General features: G+C 37.0%; 1 protein-coding gene across 5 annotated transcripts; it reads right to left on the reverse strand.

Annotated features, from left to right (window-relative positions):
• Positions 1-10: 10 nt before the first annotated feature.
• pabir2 (PABIR family member 2) lies at positions 11-15,280 on the reverse strand. 5 transcript variants are annotated; one of them, XR_014608683.1, is made up of 12 exons: positions 14,369-15,259; positions 12,891-12,966; positions 12,757-12,810; positions 12,392-12,435; positions 12,102-12,156; positions 10,457-10,558; positions 10,087-10,172; positions 9,925-9,986; positions 9,740-9,836; positions 1,050-1,172; positions 889-954; positions 11-542 (listed from the first exon to the last, which is right to left on the reverse strand). XR_014608683.1 is itself a non-coding variant. In XM_084132562.1 (10 exons), exons 1-10 carry the CDS (start codon positions 14,491-14,493, stop codon positions 3,683-3,685), a joined length of 849 nt encoding a protein of 282 aa, XP_083988688.1. In that variant the 5' UTR covers positions 14,494-15,280; the 3' UTR covers positions 2,021-3,682. The 5 variants fall into 5 exon arrangements, 3 of the variants coding, with proteins under 3 accessions (XP_083988688.1, XP_083988687.1, XP_083988686.1); XR_014608684.1 differs by having other exon boundaries at positions 406-542; positions 9,925-9,998; XM_084132562.1 differs by lacking the exons at positions 11-542; positions 889-954; positions 1,050-1,172 and adding an exon at positions 2,021-3,818 and having other exon boundaries at positions 9,925-9,998; positions 14,369-15,280.
• Positions 15,281-18,645: the final 3,365 nt, after the last annotated feature.

An 18,645-nucleotide genomic window follows, 5' to 3' on the forward strand; every position in this document is an offset into this window, starting at 1 on the left:
CTTTTTTTTTAAAAAGAATTTTGTTATTTTATTCACCAAGGAAGCATCAAAAAGAAAACAGAGAAATAAGGACAGACAGACAGATACAGTAAATATATAGATAGATAGATACATGCGTAACTTTCTTGCGCTTTTTAGTCTGCACAGCCACATGAAAACAACACACAAGATTAGATTATTGTTCACATAAAGTTATATTACCAGTTGTTTTACAGGTACGTCTGTGTATGTCTTACCGTGAATATCTGGCCACAGTATACAGTAAATTTAACAAGATTTTTTTAAACAGTGCAGCTGAATACTGAATTTAAAGCTGATACAATAGTCAATACAATACAATACTAATACTAATACAAAATCGAGGTGACAGCAGGCGAACAAATATGAGAGAACGGTGAAGTTCAGACGTGGCTCTAAAACACTCACGGTTTTAAGCAGTGGTTGAGAATTGATTTCCATTGATTTAGCCATAAGAGCCTCCACAACTTGAAGCTGCTTCAGACGAGTTTTCTCAAGATTGTCAATCTGAGTCTGCAGAGTCTCTGGAAGTCAGTCATTACACACACATATACACACACATTAACAAACAACAGTGTATCAGCAATATAAAATACAATGCAACTCAAATAATAATAAACTTGTAATAGACTAATATACAGCAAAAAAAGTAATTTTGTCTAAACATGAATTCACTACATATCCAACATGTTAGTATTAACGCAAGTTAATTTAATCTATATTCTCTGAAAACAATGTAGGATATTAGTTATCTTTCAAAAAAATTCTTCTTAGCTAAATAATGCTTAGATATATTATATTATATTATATATATATATTATAAAACTGATTAAAAAATATATTTTTCAAGTGTACAAAATGCAAGTGCACCTATCAGAGCAGAGTGAACACTGGATAGTAGAGATGTGACAGAAGTATAAGCCCCATCAGACGTACCTGTAAACACACACACACACCCCTGACTGTTACTTTAAAAATACACAAACTATTCTCTTCAGGTTATCAATATCATGCGAAAAACTCAAACTCACGATTAATAATGCAAGCAATGAATGACTCTCTAGCATTTAGCAGTCCACAAGCAGACTCCTGTGAATTCTGGAGCATAAAGAGGAATTTCAGCACTCCTTGTTCATCACACAGGTCTATGAGCTCTGAAACACACACATATTTTGAATATGAATAATCAAAAGTTATTACATATGTTCAACATGTTACCAAACTTAAAAGGCACTTATTATATGCACACCCAACCAATAAAAGCTGTCACATAAGTGGAATTTAACGGACTTTGTAATATTTTTTCGTAACTGCTTTTCTCAGAACTAACTTAACTTTTCTGTGCCATTTTTGCAATTATTTTTAGGTAACTGGTCACAATTCTTAGTGGATTTATGAAGTCGGATTGCTTCAAGTTTACCGTTAGAAAGTGTACAAATACCTTCAGTCTTAACTTGAAACGATATAGTTGTAGAATGAAAAACCCAAAAATACCCCGATTATATTTCAAATAAATGTTCTTTTGAACCATTTTATTCACCAAAAATAAATAATCATTTCACAAAAATATTAAGCACAATTGTTAACAGTAAATCAGCATGATTTCTGAAGGATCATGTGACACTGAAGACTGGAGTAAAGATGCTGAATATTCAGCTTTGATACAGGAATGAGTTACTTTTTAAAATCTATTACAATAGAAAAGTGGTTTTAAATTGTAATACTTAGCAATTACTGTTCTTACAGCAGAACACTTTCAGAAACATTAGGGATAGTTGAGAATTATAAAGTTAATTGTGGAAATGCATCAGCACAGTCTGAGAAAAGGGTCCATTGTCATGTCAAGCAGAACATTTCATTAGGGATGAAAATGAAGGGTACTGAAGAATAAAGAACCATTACCAGTGAACGCCTCTGTTGTGACAATTGTGTTTTTAAAGACAAGAACCACACAGACAGAAAACACTGAACAAGTCTGATATCACGAGACAAGGCAATAAAATAGCTGGACAAATAATTTATTTCTGGGATCTGAAAGTCTCTGATATGATGGGAACAAGAATTGTTTAGGAAGAGTAGAGAGCTACACACTCACAACAGCTCTCAGGTCCTCCTCAGAGTTCACATGCACAGGCTTTAAAAGTACTGTACAAGTCGACAGGACAGAGTAAAATCATTAAATAAAGAATTCGACACGTCCACAGGACAAAAACAAACCAAAGCAAACTACAAATACATTTCACCCATTACTACAGGACAGAATCTGGATCTACATGACCCACTTTTTGTTTGCAAGGACATTCAGAAAAAGTTTACACTGCAGTTTCATCTTTTCTTATGTGAAAAAAAAAACAACCTCTTTCAAACCACTTGAATGAAAAATATTTTACAATCACTTTCTTGCACACAAATTAATTTATGATACATTATCTCATGCTTGAGGAAATAAAGCATTCTTTCAATGAAATTTAGAAAAAAAACATTTACAAGAAGAATACCATTTCCTAAAGTAACTAAAACCCCAAATGAATAACTTCTACAGTTGTACAATTTCTCTTATATACAAATTTAATGGCACACCATTTCAGTTTCAGTAGATTACATTAAAAAATTTAATTCCACAAATGACTCTCGATGGGGAGGGTTTCATCTTTGTGCACTTCTGCTTAACTATTAAACTGCCAAATGGGTCACTTAATAGCCTCTGAAAATGCTGGAAAAACCCCCAAAAAACATTCTCCTCCAAATGCTTCCATTTGCTTGATTACAAGTCACTCAACCAAGCCCGGATGTTTTGCTCCATTCTCTGAAAGCTGTGAAAATTAACAGTTGCACGCACATATTTAGGTTGAGAAACAGGCATTTTAGTTTCTCTAGTGTTCAAATCAAGGATTTAGTGGTTGCTAACAGATGCAATATTAAATCCCTTCTGCATTAGTTGTGTACAGCAACCATAAACCATTTTAACAGAGAACGAAGTGCCAAGCTCTTTGAAAAACACATTTCCTCCACCTATTTGAAAATCAAGAAAAGGCAATTCCTGAAAGATTAAATATGCAGATTCAGAACAAAGCCCGAAATGATATTCCACCCCTTTAAAGTGCAGTTGCACCGCTATTAAAACTCCAGAAGAGGCGGCTGTCAGTTTGCCGGTCAAGCTTTTTGCCTCTGCACGTTTTGCCACAAATCTTATGTACATACTTACATACAAATAAAACAAAAGCCAAAAAATAAATTAAACTCTCACATACAATACCTGTTGGCAAGCTAAGATTGTAAATCAAAGAACGCGCCTGTTCTTTTTACAGCGGTTTTCTTTTCAAAAGCCTTATCAAAAAAGATAATTGCCAAATTGAGGGACCAAAAAAGAAAAAGAAAAAAAAAGAATCCAAGATCCTCCTCTGTGACGTTGTTCGCTTTGATGCAGATCTATACACCACGTCTCACATCCATTTATAGCAGCTGATGCAAAAAGCATCCACAGTCTCTCCATGCCATTAGGGTCTGTCCCATACCGAATACACTCCTGGGCCACTTTCCTTTAAATGTAACAGGACAATTCAGGAAAAGAACAGAAGCCATGTTGGGAAGGCATTGACAAATAAAGAATGAGTGGAAGAAAAGCAGCCCCAATCCTTCTCTGATGTCGGTGACGCTCGGCGGATCACTTGGGGGAAAGGTCCTGAAGGGGTGTGCGGGGAGAGTTACTGGAGGAGGGCGACACTCCTTCCATCTTCGCGGGCGAATCTGAGGAGGAGCCGACGCTACTGAGACTCCCATCCAGAAGATCAGGAGACAGACTGGTGGAGAAACACAGATGTGGAGCGTGTTACAGACGGCCCATTATTCAGAGCTGGAATCCATTCACAACATTTACAATTTACATTTACTATTAATTGTATACCAGGCACTTCTGTGCAAAGTTTTCCATTTAAGCCACAATAATATTTGTGAATAGACTGAGCAGAAAACGAAAAGACTAAACGTAATGTCTGAAATTACTCCTGTGAGAATGTTAAAGAACATTGATTTTAGCACTGATGGGGTTAACAGTAGTTGACACTTGACAGTAATTTCAATATATAATTTAAATGGAGAATTAGCAATAGAAACAATACCATGCAGCCTCAATACTATTTCACAATATTTTAAAGGGTTAGTTTCAGAATGAAAATTCTGTCAGTAATTACTCACCCTCATGTTGTTCCAACCCAGTAAGACTTTCGTTCATCTTCGGAACACAAATTAAGATATTTGATGAAATCCATAGGCTTCTATGGGATCGAAACTTGCCGGCCCAGAAAGTTAGTAAAGACATCGTCAAAATAGTCCAAGTGACTACAGTGGCTCAACCACAAGTTTATCAAGCGACGAGAATAGTTTGTGCGCAAACCCCCCCAAAAATAACGACTATTCAACTATTAATTTTCTTCTGTGGGGGCCTGAGTGAATTTACGTAGTGTAACAGCGCAGCGCTTCTGTGTTGTATGTAGACATGTGCCGGTATTCGGTAATGCGATAAATGGCGATAATGAATATGCACGATATTGTTATCGCGAGCACTTCAAAATACCGTGAAAAATAATAGATCAGAATTTATATTTATAGAACGCGCATTAGTTTATTTTCCATCAAACCGCTTAAACACTGCGTATATGCTGCGCTAAACACGTGCGCATTCTGATGTAAACAATCCCCACATGTAGAAGCACTGTGCATGCGGCGCAGTGCACACTCTAGTCTAATGTAAACAATCCTCACAAGAAGCACGGCGGAAGGAGGAATGCTGCCGACGATTTATCCCCCTTCTAAAAAGCAGGGCTGCCAACTCTACGCCTTCAGCGTGAGACCTTACACTTTTCACACGCTCTCGCGCCACACATCCATTTTCTCACGCAGAGAAAAAAAAAAAAAAAAAATTCACGGAGCAAAGAGGACACTGACACCCGACAGACTAGACAGAGCAGGATACTTTTGATATGAAAAAAAAATTCAGCTCTCAGGTTTTGTCCATTTTATTACGAAATTCAGACACTAAATACCGTTTTGGCGCTTGTAAATGTGACGTGACAGATCGCTGTAGCACTTCAATTCAAGTAAACCGATTATGTTACTTTTTATTTAAAGATACAGTACAACTTACCGAAAGGTATTTATTCCTCATACATAATATCGATCAATCAGTGTTTTTCAACCACGGGAAGAGGTCAATAAAACTGCAGGTGAACAATTATGTCACAGAACGTTACATTTACCTCAGGAAAGCCATTTAATGACCAACACGTTAGTTGACTAGAAAAAAAATAGCTATAGAGGAGTATTTTGCTAAATATGTGCACTATATTACATTTGTATTATATTTTTACTTGTGTCATAATTGTTATAATAATGAAAATCAAATTATATTTAATTTAATTTGTTAATTTGTAACCTTTAATAATACCAGCTGACAGGGCTCTCTGTATGTTTACAGCATTATGTGAGATTTTTTCTTGAGAAATATTAACATTTAGGCCATCTACTGTAGCCTACTAGTATAAATCCAAAGAGTCAATATTGAATAAAGATTGAAATCAAATCCCAAGAATTGAATTGAAATCGTGAAAATTGTGTAAAATTCTGTTTAGTTACCAAATGTTTTGACAATCACAATCACACCTATTGTGATGCAAGTTTTTTTTTTTCCTACATCCCCTCCCAATCCATCCTTTTCTCTCGAGCAATTAAAATATCGTGATAATACCGTATACCGTGATAAAAGCTCAATCAATTAATCGCAGCATGAAAATTTGATACCGCCACATGCCTAGTTGTGTCACACGCATCACACACACGACCGGCGTCGGCCAATAGTGAGCCTACGTGGTGACGTACAACACAGAAGCGCTGCGCTGTTACACTACGTAAATTCACTCAAGCCCACACAGAAGAAAATTAATAGTTGAATAAAGTCGTTATTCTTGCGCACAAAAAGTATTCTCGTCGCTTGATAAACTTGTGGTTGAGCCACTGTATTTTAACTATGTCTTTAACTTTTCTGGGCCGGCAAGTTTCGATCCCATAGAAGCCTATGGAGAAGTGATCCAGCTCTCAGATTTAACCAAATATCTTAATTTGTGTTCCAAAGATGAACGAAAGTCTTACAGGTTGGGAACAACAACAGGAGGGTGAGCAATTACTGACAGAATTTTTTTGGGTGAACTAACCCTTTAAGTAAATTCAAGTTTCCAAAAACAGACTGTGTTAAAGAAATGAAACTAATGAAAACAGTGAGTATTCTCTTTAGCATTTAATTAACATAGTAAACACTTGTATCAGTTAGAACTTCCAGTGTTGTGACAAGACAAAACTTTAAAATAAGAATCTTGCCACGGCAAAATAATTGAACAGTATCTAATTAATTATTGCATTTACTTTCTCTTCAACTTACTATTATTGCTATTCAACTAATATACTTAGAAACATTACTATTAAACCCTCAAGCTTTTTGGCTGAAAAGTGTAGGGGGAGACCTTTAGGTTTCTGTGACCACAGCTGCAAATGTGAACCGGTATAGTAAGTAGTAGCTTAAATAATGAGGAACAAAGAAACATTACAAGCAATAAACAAAAAATGCTTTCAGTATTTAAGAATTTATTTTCCATTCAAGAGCTGTGAGTGATTTTTTTTCCCCCTCTCAGCTTTACTGTTTTGATTATTACTGATGACATAGACAGCGGGAGATCTAATAAGCTGCATTCACACGAATGCACAGATGTCTTTTGAAATACAAGATGTCTTTGTCCCATCTAATCCCTTAAGAGATAACTGACTGTTTATATTAATTTCAAGTCATAAAAGCATGAGATGAAAGTACATTTAACCACTCGGAGTCGGCACAGCCGCATGCACGAGCACTTTACAAAGTACACGTGAGCCTTTGAAATTGAAAGCAGCCTTCTGTCAATGAGTTTCATATTTTTAATATATAACCCCACTGCATTCCAAACGACAAATTATGCTTTCATAGAGCATTTGTAACGAGAGGACCGGTGGGCGAGACGGCACACTGCAAGCGTAACATAAGCAAAGTGTGCATCTGCAGTTAAAAACGAAGCTCAGAATAGATTAGAAAATTATCAGAATCGATCAAGAATCGTTGGAGAGAGAATCGAGATGCAAACATTTTTTTTTTCTCCCAACCCTAACTGGTACCAGTTGAATTTACAAATGCAAGTTAAACACACATGCAGGATGGAGTTAAAAGCATTTACTGTGAACCAAGCCACTATGAGACACTGAAAACACTGGATCATGAGTGTGCTGTGGACAATATGTGTGGACAATATACTTCAGTGAATTGACACCGCAGTGTGCATTTCAATTGAAGGAGAGAAGAGAGCTAGAAAGCGGAGATGGTATTGTTGCATCCATACTTCTAAAAAAACTAGTAATGAATCCAAATATACTACTAGGGATGTGCGATATAGCAAAAAAAAAAATATGTTTCATATCATTCGGTATCGATAATTATTGACATTTTTTATAACCTTTAAGACAAGTAGAAAAGTTTGAATTTAAACCAATTTTCTTTATTTATCCACATTAAGGCAAACAACAAATATTAATTTTAGCAGTCAAAAATAAAATGTACACAAATATCTTTTTTTGTGTCTTATTTTAAAGGGATACTCCACTTTAAAAATAAATTCTGTCATATACTCACCCTCATGTTTCAATCCTTTATGAATTTCTTTCTTCTGCTGAACAGAAAGGAAGATTTAGAAGAATGTCAGTAACCAGGCAGTTTCTGGTCTCACTGACTTCCATAGTATATTTTTTTCCTACTATGTCAATGAGACCAGAAACTGCCTGGTTACTGACATTCTTCTAAATATCTTCCTTTCTGTTCAGCAGAAGAAAGAAATTCATACAGGTTTGAAACATGAGGGTGAGTATATGATGACAATTTTCATTTTAAAGTGGAGTATCCCTTTAAAATAAAGTAGTAAGTGTTAAAGAAACGCTTGAACTTAAAATGTTACAATGTGTGCAATGCAAAAGTGTAAACGTAGAATAATCAATGCAAACTTTGAGGTAAGTAGGGGTGTAATGGTTTACAAAATTCACGGTTCGGGTTGATACAACACAGTGGTGTCTCTGTAGAATGCCCCAAACAAAATCACAAACATAACACCAGAAATTTGCAGTTTTTCCTTTAACTGAAAATAACGGCACAGCGCGTTTTAGGCTACTCGTGCGCTTCAGTCTGTAGCAGAAATGCATAGGCTGACAAACACACGAAAACGGGCAGAAATGTTTGCGTGCTATCAAGGTGTAATTTACAAGGAGTTGTATTTGTGAATATGTATCTTAATATTTACTTAAAAATAAAGTCAGAGTTGTGTATTAATATTTACGATTACTACCAAATTGAAATGAGCTAGAAAACCTAGCTCATTTAAGAACGTGCATTTATTGCATGGACGGAGCAAGAACATAATGCAAGTGTTTAATATGCATTTAGTTAAGTTGAAACCTTGCCCTCTTTGGCTTGTTAATGCTGTTAAACAATGTACGAGGCAAACTGTCTGCTTGAATAACAGCGCAATAAGAATGCCCTGTTCAGTCATTAACATAGGACGCGTTTTTGTGATTAAAACACGAGACGCACTTAAGTGCAGGTCTAGAGACGCTGTTTTTAAAAGTTATTTTAACTTGAGTGCCGCGTTTTAGAAAGCCGCGTCATACGATAGCCTACTCTGCAAAAGGTTTGAGATGAGAGCACAAAAGTCAATCACTAACCTAACCGTACGTAGTGCAATGAATGAAAAACATTCAGTGTGGCATTTAAATTACAATTAAATGTAGAAACATTGCTATAATAACATTAGGCTTCAATTGCTTTTTTGTTTCCCAATTATCACTGGACAGAAGAAAAGTGAAAATGTTAGCATTTTATTTAAAGTGAAAATAAGGTAAAATGATCTTGTCATAAAAATAAATATAGTTTATCCATCCATCTATTGTAACAGTGTACTGAGTGCACAGTTACAGTGTTTACTTTTTATTCACATATTCATATATTTTTAAACTATTACTTTGTGAAAAATACTGTAATAGGATTGCAGATCCAAGAAGGTGCCATCTAAAGTATAAGCATGTTTATTTTAAAGATTTGTTTTCTAATTTTACACACTCGACCACCCCGCTCTTTTGAAGATATCGTCAATCAAAAAAACCATATCGGTCGACCGATATGCATTTTAATCACTGAAGCCGTCAATGCTGTGCAATGAATCTCTTATTGACAGTTTATACTTTATTGGTTAAAATAAAGGATTTAAGCATGCAGAACTGGCACTGGACAAACTTCGCAGTTTTGAGAGGATTCTGATAAACATCTGACTGGCCACTGCGTTCACTCTACATGTCTGTAATTGGCTACAAAGCTCAATGCTGCAAAAACATGCAAATAGAAACCTTTGACACTCTTCAGATCACTTGCACAAATACTCACGGGAGAGTTTAAGCAGCGAGCTATTAGCTGGTACCGATACTGCAGAACACCCGTCACATTACATGATCAAATAAATCTTTGGCAGGACAAAGGATTCATTTTGGCGGCCGCTTAAATACTTTCAATGCAGGAAAAACCCTGGTTCACAACCTAACATCCAAATACACATACTCCTTATATAAAGATACTCAATTAAAATAAAATCCAACTGAGAGAACTCACCAAGTGTTAAGTTCAGGCAAGTGGGACACCTCTGTGGACAGCATGTTGGTGGTTCCCTGAAAGAGTCTCTTGGGTTGGCTTTCTGTCTCCATTTCACCTGAGCATACAGAGAAAGTGAGGTTTATAGGTTTCCCACCAAGTTTAATGACATTACAAAAGCAAATGTGTTGTGAACACTCCCTTACCTTTGCGTTTGAGGTTGCCCATAATGCTGGGCCTGATGCAGTTGATCGGGCTCTGACTCCTCCTGCTGGGCAAACTTTTTGATGAGTGATATCAGCTACTCGGCTTTAATTATTCTATAATATTATGGCTAACATCAGCGGGTTGATTGAAGCAGAACGCACCTGAAGCGGCGTGTTGGGCTGGGAACAGGGCTGGGCGTCAGGCCGTTACTGCTCACCAGAATTTGAAGAGATGGAGAGAAACACTGCTGCTCAGAGAGAGAGAGAGAGAGGAGAGAGAGAGAGGAGAGAGAGGAGAGAGAGAGAGAGAGAGAGAGAGAGAGAGAGAGAGAGAGAGAGAGAGAGAGAGAGAGAGAGAGAGAGAGAGAGAGAGAGAGAGAGAGAGAGAGAGAGAGAGAGAGAGAGAGAGAGAGAGAGAGAGAGAGAGAGAGAGAGAGAGAGAGAGAAGAGAGAGAGAGAGAGAGAAAGAATAAAGTAAATCAAAGCATAACGCCTTGAATTAAAACACTAGCATCTTTTTAGAAGAAAATACCTTCTTTCCAATCCCTCTGGTGGGTGAAGGAGCAGGAGACACGGGCACAAAATCAATCCTCTTTGGAGATGACGATGAAGATTTCTCAAGATCATTATCACTCTATTGAATCAAAACACAATATAAATCACTTAGTACACTTACACAACATGACCGTATTACTGCAAATTAACCACTTTGTTACTAATGCAGTGTTGGAGTTTTATACTACCAATCCAGTCTGATCTTGAGAGACCGGTGGCCCTGTTGACTCCATGAGCTTTTCTCTAGCATGCTTCCATTTTCCCTTCCACAGTCCCATCAATAAGGGAAAGAGGAAGTGTAGCAACATTGCTACTGCAGCAACATTGCTACAGCATGCATATCATCTGCATAACGCAGACTCGATTTTTTAACAAAATTGTATTAACTGTTAGCGTAGATTCATGTTTAACCTAAATTACGCACTTTTTTTTACTTTGTATTGTTATACACACACTACTGTTTAATAGTTTGAAGTCCTTTAATTAATTACAGGGTTCCCACTCTCAGACTTTTCCCTGACTTTCACTGACTAAAAAGATGAATTTCCATGACCTATAATGAATGGCAAAACAGGCTGCTGTTTTGTGGAGCACCGAGCTGTTTTGTAGAAAGCCTTTCTTTAAAGTGAATTTCGTTTTGTATAAATTGTATCTTAATTTTAATACATTTTTCATCAACCAATTGCCTGTATTTAATAAATGAGAAGCAAATATATAGCAGACAATATAATCATGGAGGCGCCAGCGCGGTCACTTGCATTGCGCGTGAAATGGAGCGCATCTCATCATAAATTAACCGAAACTCGGTGTATGCCTCACATACATGAGAAATACATCTGAAGATAGCTTGGAATGTCTTTAAACGAAACAATTCAAAACAAAAAGAAATAGGCTACTCTCTGATTATGTAATCCATGATATGGGACCTGATATTCATTTATGTGATATTCATGCTTTTTTTCTTACAGTAAAGCACAGTCCACAAACAACCTCTCTATAATAAGACAAATCTCTGGAGGCATGCTCCAAGCACACTCTCATCTCATCCCTTTTCCCACATTTGTAGTAATGACACTATAACCAAACCGGAAATTGTAACGCGTGCGCACGCGAAACTTTCTCGTACGCACACAATAGTTTCGCAGTGCGCACGTGAAAGTCCGTTTTTTTTTTTTTTTGCAAAGGTCCCGTAGAAAGATGTGTGAAACAGCGCGATAAAAAAAAATACATTTTGATAAATGGAAACAAATTTAAAGCAACAAACTAAATTCCCTGATATTCCATGACTTGGACAAAAAAATATATAAAATTCCCTGACTTTCAATGTCTGGAATAGACCTTTTAAAATTCCATGACATTCCAGAAATTCCATGACCCGTGGGAACCCTGTAATTAGTAGATTAATGACTACTGAAAATTCAGTTTTGCTATCACAGGAATTGATTACATTTGAATAAATTAAAATAGGAGTTAAAAATATTACTTTTTTAAAATTAAATGCAGCCTTGGTGCAGAGACTTTTTAAAAACCAAGTAAAAAAATTAAATAAATTTACCCAGCCCAAACTTTTGAAGGGTAGTGCATTTTCTCTTTATATAAAAAATAAATAAAATAAAACTTACCAGACTAAGACTCTCCTCCCAAGACTGGCTCATCTGCATGGCTGCCTGCACCTCTCTAGATAAATTGACATTATAAAGGAAAATAAATACAGAGGAAGGAATGAGGAGAGATGTCACTAAACACTGACGATTTTCCCTCCAACCAATGAGCAGAGCGAGCAGTTTAATAAAACCCTTATTTGAATGTACACAGGATCATGAATATTATGAACACTATGGAAACAGACAAAACCTGCAGTCAACAACTGATAAACCAATGCCTTGGGGGTTCAGCAGATGTGAGCTCTTACCGTTCATGGGCAGTTTCACGGTTCATCACATCAACACCCTCTTCCTACAAACAAGCAAGCATATAAGAAACCCCATATGAGGAAATATCACCAACTGTGACCATCTACAATATCACTGTGACTTTACTAAATATCACTGTGACCTTCTACACATCTATAAAACTATGTTGGAGTGCGGTACTACCAACCAGTCTAATTCAGAAAGACTGGTGGTTTGCGAAAACTCAAATCTAATTTCAGCATGTACTTTAAGACACACTCCCATATGCGCACATAAAAGTGGTGGGTCTGACATGCTATTAAGATCATAGACTATGAAATATGTTCAAGTCATATTTCATGGAATGTTGATGCAAACTTTGTACCTGTTTGATTCTCTGTAGTCTTGTGCTAGGAACACGTACTGGCGAAGATGGAACCTAAAAAGCATAAAACATCCAATATGCAAATTGCATTAAACAAAACATTAATTCACAGCATTCTGAACCTTGCTACGTACCACATTAGGTCGAACAACAGTAGTACTGTTTCTTCTGCTGCGGAGAACCTCTCTCTGGAACACCTGGGAAGCATCACTGGAGAAAGAGAAAGAACTTTCAACTTTTCATGTACTAAAAAAATAATATTTAAACATTGAAGTCACAATGAAACTGAAGTAATGAAAGAGCTTTTCTTCCATATTGTAATGTACTTCAGGGTAATATCAAGAAAATGTAGGGCAGAGACTTGGTTCCATGCATCAGTTGTTGACTGGATTGAGATGTGAGCGCTGCACTCAAAAACAGATGCAGATGAATGTGGGGGGCGGGGTTTAGACGCACTAAATGATTGGAGGAGTCCTACATAGGTCACCAGAAAAAGTTCTAATTATCTAGGTCTAATTATGACACTGAAAATGTTTTAACCTTGTAGACTACAAGTTGTAGTGTTTAAGTCAGCATGAAAAGGAAATTGCATCCTTTCTTCCCCATTAAGACACATCCGAGTGAAAAGCTTCTCAAACAAGAAAAAACAAAAAAGTAGGGTGGGACATTTTGTCCATTGGGAATTGATTGGATCTTTGTGGTTTGTTAATGCGGTGATGTCATGTGAGTGACAGGTAAACACGTAATTGGAGAAGAGAAGACGCTGCAAGAGGGAGAAGTTATTTCGGATTAGGATGACGAGGGCACATTAATTATTAAAAATAATAATAAATCTGCAATATTCCATAAATTAGAAAATAAATTGGTCCATTTTGATTTCATGCCACGCACAGATGAATTGCTAAGATCGAAAATATGCATTTATATAGACTGTAAATGTATTTCATGCCAACTTTAACACTAATCGCAATACTAATGTGAGTTTTATACCACCAACACAGTCTTCTCTTGAGAGACTGGCAGCCCTGATGACTCAACGCATGTTCATCTAGCATGGATGCATGTCTTTACTCTATACCAGTGAGAGAGTACCCACAACAGCCATGCATGGCATTTCTCAAAAGCATTTTATGCATTTCAAACTGGAAATTATACGGTGCTGATATTTCTTAAGAATGGGGTAGATTTACTCCATTAAAAAAGGATAAGCAACTCTTTGTGAGAATAACTTTTACTTTGTGTACGTGTATAATTGTGTTTATATGTGAAGCCAAATGAGAATTTCCACATTGTTGGACAAAGTTCTAACTAACCTAACTGTGTGGGAACTCACCCATAATGCCCCAAAATTATGTGCAGCCTTGTTCGCAAACCCATCTTAAGCTGGAAGTTGTGGTTTCCAGCTACCAGGTTTCAAAAACCAGCTTAGCCTAATTAAAAACCAGTCTGCGACTAGCTTAAGCTGGATCTTTCAGCATGGTCAAGTAGGCAGGTCAACCCTCACCAGGTTAAGAGATACTTCCGAAATGTTCTTAAGGTCCAGATGAACATAATATACCAACATAAGACAGTAACTGCTCTAAACACAACGAGAAATAAAATCAATCCTCACCTTAGGCCGTTTATCATGGGTTCGCTGTTAGATCGTCTCAAGTGGCCATCACTCTGAACAAGTGACGATGGGATGTCCAGGTCCAGCTCCATCTTCTCTTGCGACATGGTTCCTTGATTGTTCATCGTTATTGTCCTTGTACGTATGCCACAAAAAAGCACATAGGTTGCAAAGCTACATCGTTGAAACGGACAAAGCAGATCAAGGCCTCAGTTTACTATGTGCATTTTATAGCCAATTTAGAAAGATTGGGGTTTGTGTCGTTGTTAGGGTCAATGTAGATCTCGATCAATGTCTAAGGAAATGATCCGTGGGTTTCTGCAAACCAACATTCTGCTTGTTCGACGTGCACCGAGTATCTTCCTAGAAAACTCTCCACGTTCTGGTCCAAACTTGGCGGCTGGTTAGCTGCGAGCTAATGTGAAAGGGGTTTGGCCCATGCACACTATTCCTGTGCTGTTAGCTTAGCTTGATGGCGGACAAGAACCAATCTAAACAGCTCCAGTCAAGTTTTGGAGTGCATGTGGAAAGGATGATGAGAAAGCAACATTTAAAGCAGGAAAGCATTAAGGTTAAGTCATTAAACAGTGAGCGCAATAATACCAAAAGTTGAATGCACAACAGTGTTCAGCTGGCCATCATCACGTTGCTAACTAGCTTGCTGTCCGTGATGGGTTGCTGGGCAAACGCATGTAAATCACTAGACAAGCGCGCGGCTCCTCTCTGACAACTTCTGTTTGACAATTTGGCGTGTCAGTATCAAGTTGAATAAGTTTGTAACTTAGTTGCGTCAATCATAGGTTAGCATGCTGTTTATCTATTTTCTGGACGCCGCAGTGTACCCACAGCTCACATAAGAGTCCCGCCCCTTCTGTTCCTACCGGACTGACTGACGGCATCGTGAACCAATCCGAAACTTGATGGCCACCGGCGTGCCTTTTTGAATGGTAACCGTTCAGATAAACAGCCAATGAAATCACATTTCCTGGAGACGTTTCCCTGCGCACGCCGTTTAACGCATGCGCATTCTCTTTGTTGCTTTAAAAAAAAAACCATTTTTTTTAATTAAGAGAGATACTTTAGATTTTGTGAAATACTTATATATCACAGTTTAACATTATGAATATGTAACATATTGGATATTTGAAATGTACAATTCTATAGTAAATATGCCATTAACTGCAGTGTATAAAGTCTACTACTTTCAGCTTGTCAGCCAAATTCTGTTTACTATAGTAGGTTATAGCTAGAATGCTTCAAAATAGCCTTTGGCTTTTTAAAATAATAAATTGCAGTGACTTGACCCCTCAACCATACTTGCCTCAGTATGATTTACACCAGTGCATCACTGTTGGCCTTGGTGTATTGTTTGTGTACCCCTAGGCTACTACCAAAATAGCCATTACTACCAACATAGTTTCTCCTTTGTAGAGGTTTATAGTGGATTTCTCAGAGATTTTATGCTTCTGAGAAAAATAGTTACTTATACTTTCTTGAATGTCATCAAAATACAGAAAATAAACGAGAATAAACTTTTACCCCTGGTTTCACAGACAAGGCTTAAGCTAATCCCAGACTAAAATGCATATTTGAGCTGTTTTGTCTGAAAGCAACTCACACTGACATATCTTAAAATACCAGAATTCAGCTCACCAGAATTTTTTTTTCTAATGCACATTAATAAAAGCTACTTAAATGCCCTAATTTATCTAAGCCCTGTCTGTGAAACCAGGCCTTAATCTTACCCACAAATATAGCACCGATGGAATAACATGGAGTTGTCAAGAAAAACATCCTAAAAAATAATTTCCTTTAATTTAGGCCTAAGATAAAGGTAAAGACAAAGGACATTAAGTTTTACCAAGGTTTTACTTTATTATTTTCTACATGACTTAGACTTTGACTTCTGTCAAAACATGTCCTACACATTACACTTCACCGTGTGACGACACACTCTCTCCACCCTAAATCCAATTTAGCATAAAATAGCTTTACACAGAACACACCAGGAATCAGAGTCACATGTTTCTTTACAGCTCACTGCAAGGCCTTTGTCTAGCAGCAGACAATGTTTCTTTTCTCTTCTTTTAATGAGAGACACAAGATTTTCAGCCAGGCGACTGCAAGGTCATTACGCAGGTCAGGTGATGGTAACTTCAGCTGACTTTTGTAGAAATAAATCGCCTCTAATAAAATAATAAAACTATTAGGAAGAGAGTTATTTGTTTTAAGGTTTAGAATAATCAAGAGCTTACAGAACAAACAAGCAGGAAGCAGACAATAATGGTTGATTAAGCCAGTAGGCTACCAAACGTTTAATGGAAACAATTACGAGGTTGAATTATAAGATTATATGGGTTTTATTAGAATATACTCCATTAAAACCAGAAACTTTGTTTGTTGAGAGAACAAGTTGGCTGCTCCAAAAGGCATGACAACATCCTGAGGGGATATAGTGTGCTGCCTAAGTAGTAAACGTGCCACGACACTGCAGTTGCACTCCTCCTCCGTTACTCTACGGGGGATGTTGTACAGCTCACGCTCCCACAAAGCTTTGCAGGAGACCGTACAATGAAATTTGGTGCGTTTTTTTTACATTTCGGCGCCATTTTCGATTGGACCCGAGGTAAGTTTGGATTTTTGGGGGAATTATTTTTCAGGATTTTTCCCTCCTCGTTCTCACGCTGTCAAGTTGTGTGCTGTTCATTAATTTCTGAGGCTTCTGACCTTCCTAAAGAGACGGGGGTGTTTAACGCGCCTGTTGGCGTTGAGTCGCCTTCACTACTTTTGAGCCTTTGTTTGAAAACGCTGCTGTAGTTGTGCGCGCGCGGAGAAAAGCTGCCCACTTTAATGTCACTTTGTTTAGTACACGATCATAATCTGAAAGTTGTTTCATTTTGACGCGTGTCAATGAAAAGTTCGACTTTTTATCGGTCGTTTGTATTTAATTCGAATTTCTCATTATAGCTTTATAACCAACATCCTCTTTTATTATTAGTACGAAGTTGCCTATTTAGGGAACCTGTGTAATCGGAAGATGAGGAAACACCCCACGGTGTGTTGATATACATTTTCGAAGGTGGCTGGCAACTAAACGAAATATATTTTGTACTTTTTAATTGTTTGATTCCGCTCACTTCAACATGGGGCTATTTCTGTTGTTTTACACAATTGTAAAAGTGCTGAGTATGCAGTAGTGAACTACACCCTGTATGTGGCATCCAGCTGAATGTGCGTGTCTGGAGCTTTTCTTACAACCCCAGCATGGCCTGTAGCTACAAAATATTTTTTTTATTTTTTTTTTATAATAATAATATGTACATGTTATATTATTATTTTTACTTGCCTTAAATATGCTGATGATTCAGTTTAAGCATGTAAATGTATTCAGCTTGTTTTTTTTATGTTGGCAACAATTGATTTCAAAGTTTTCTATAAATTCTTCTTTTTTTTTTCTTTTACTTTTTAATGTACATGTACATGTATATTTTATTTTAAGAACAAGTAAGGCCCTCTGCACACCAGACCGTGACATGCAGTATTGAGGATATGTCTGGTCATGTCTGCCTGGCGAGGGCTCTTATTTTTGTACTTTATTAGTTGCTAATCAACAACTATACAAACAGCAGCTCTTAAAATGATAATTTCCTATCATTTAAATACAGATTCATCCATATTAATACGCAACTGACAGAAACTCTAAAATACTTTATTATCTGGTATGCATTTGCAGGTTGTATTTTCAAATGTATCGTGGTGTATAGATATCTCTTTTTTTTGTAATTACCTAACGCAAAAATACTATTTTGAATTTATTTTCAAAGAACATTGGATATAAACTTGAGGCCTATTTTACCACTCTGTTTTTCCTCTCTCAGACCCACCAGGTGGCGCTCCCTCTTAATGACATTTGGAACCATCGATAACACCAATATTTCCATAGTTATAATATTCCATAATTATACAGACATATATGTATGATAACTGATAGGTGAACATTTAATTCTAAAAATATATCTTAATATTAGTGTTTCATGAAATGCAAGAATTGGAAGTTGCTTTTAGAAATAACATGGTCATCACTTGTTAATTACCGGAATAGCAAGTTGAACCCACACTGAGAGGAAGAGAATGAACATGTCAAATGCTCTAGCGGTACATTGTTTTTTTGGTGATCATCAAGAGCTGCTAGAGGACTGTTTCTCTGTTCCACTCTCCACCCAGCGCAAGAGACCAGCAGAATGTACTATAGCAGCACATAAATACTGGAGGTGAAT

Source organism: Abramis brama, assembly GCF_963993115.1.
Source record: "Abramis brama genome assembly, chromosome: 13".
NCBI classification, from domain to species: Eukaryota; Metazoa; Chordata; class Actinopteri; order Cypriniformes; family Leuciscidae; genus Abramis; species Abramis brama.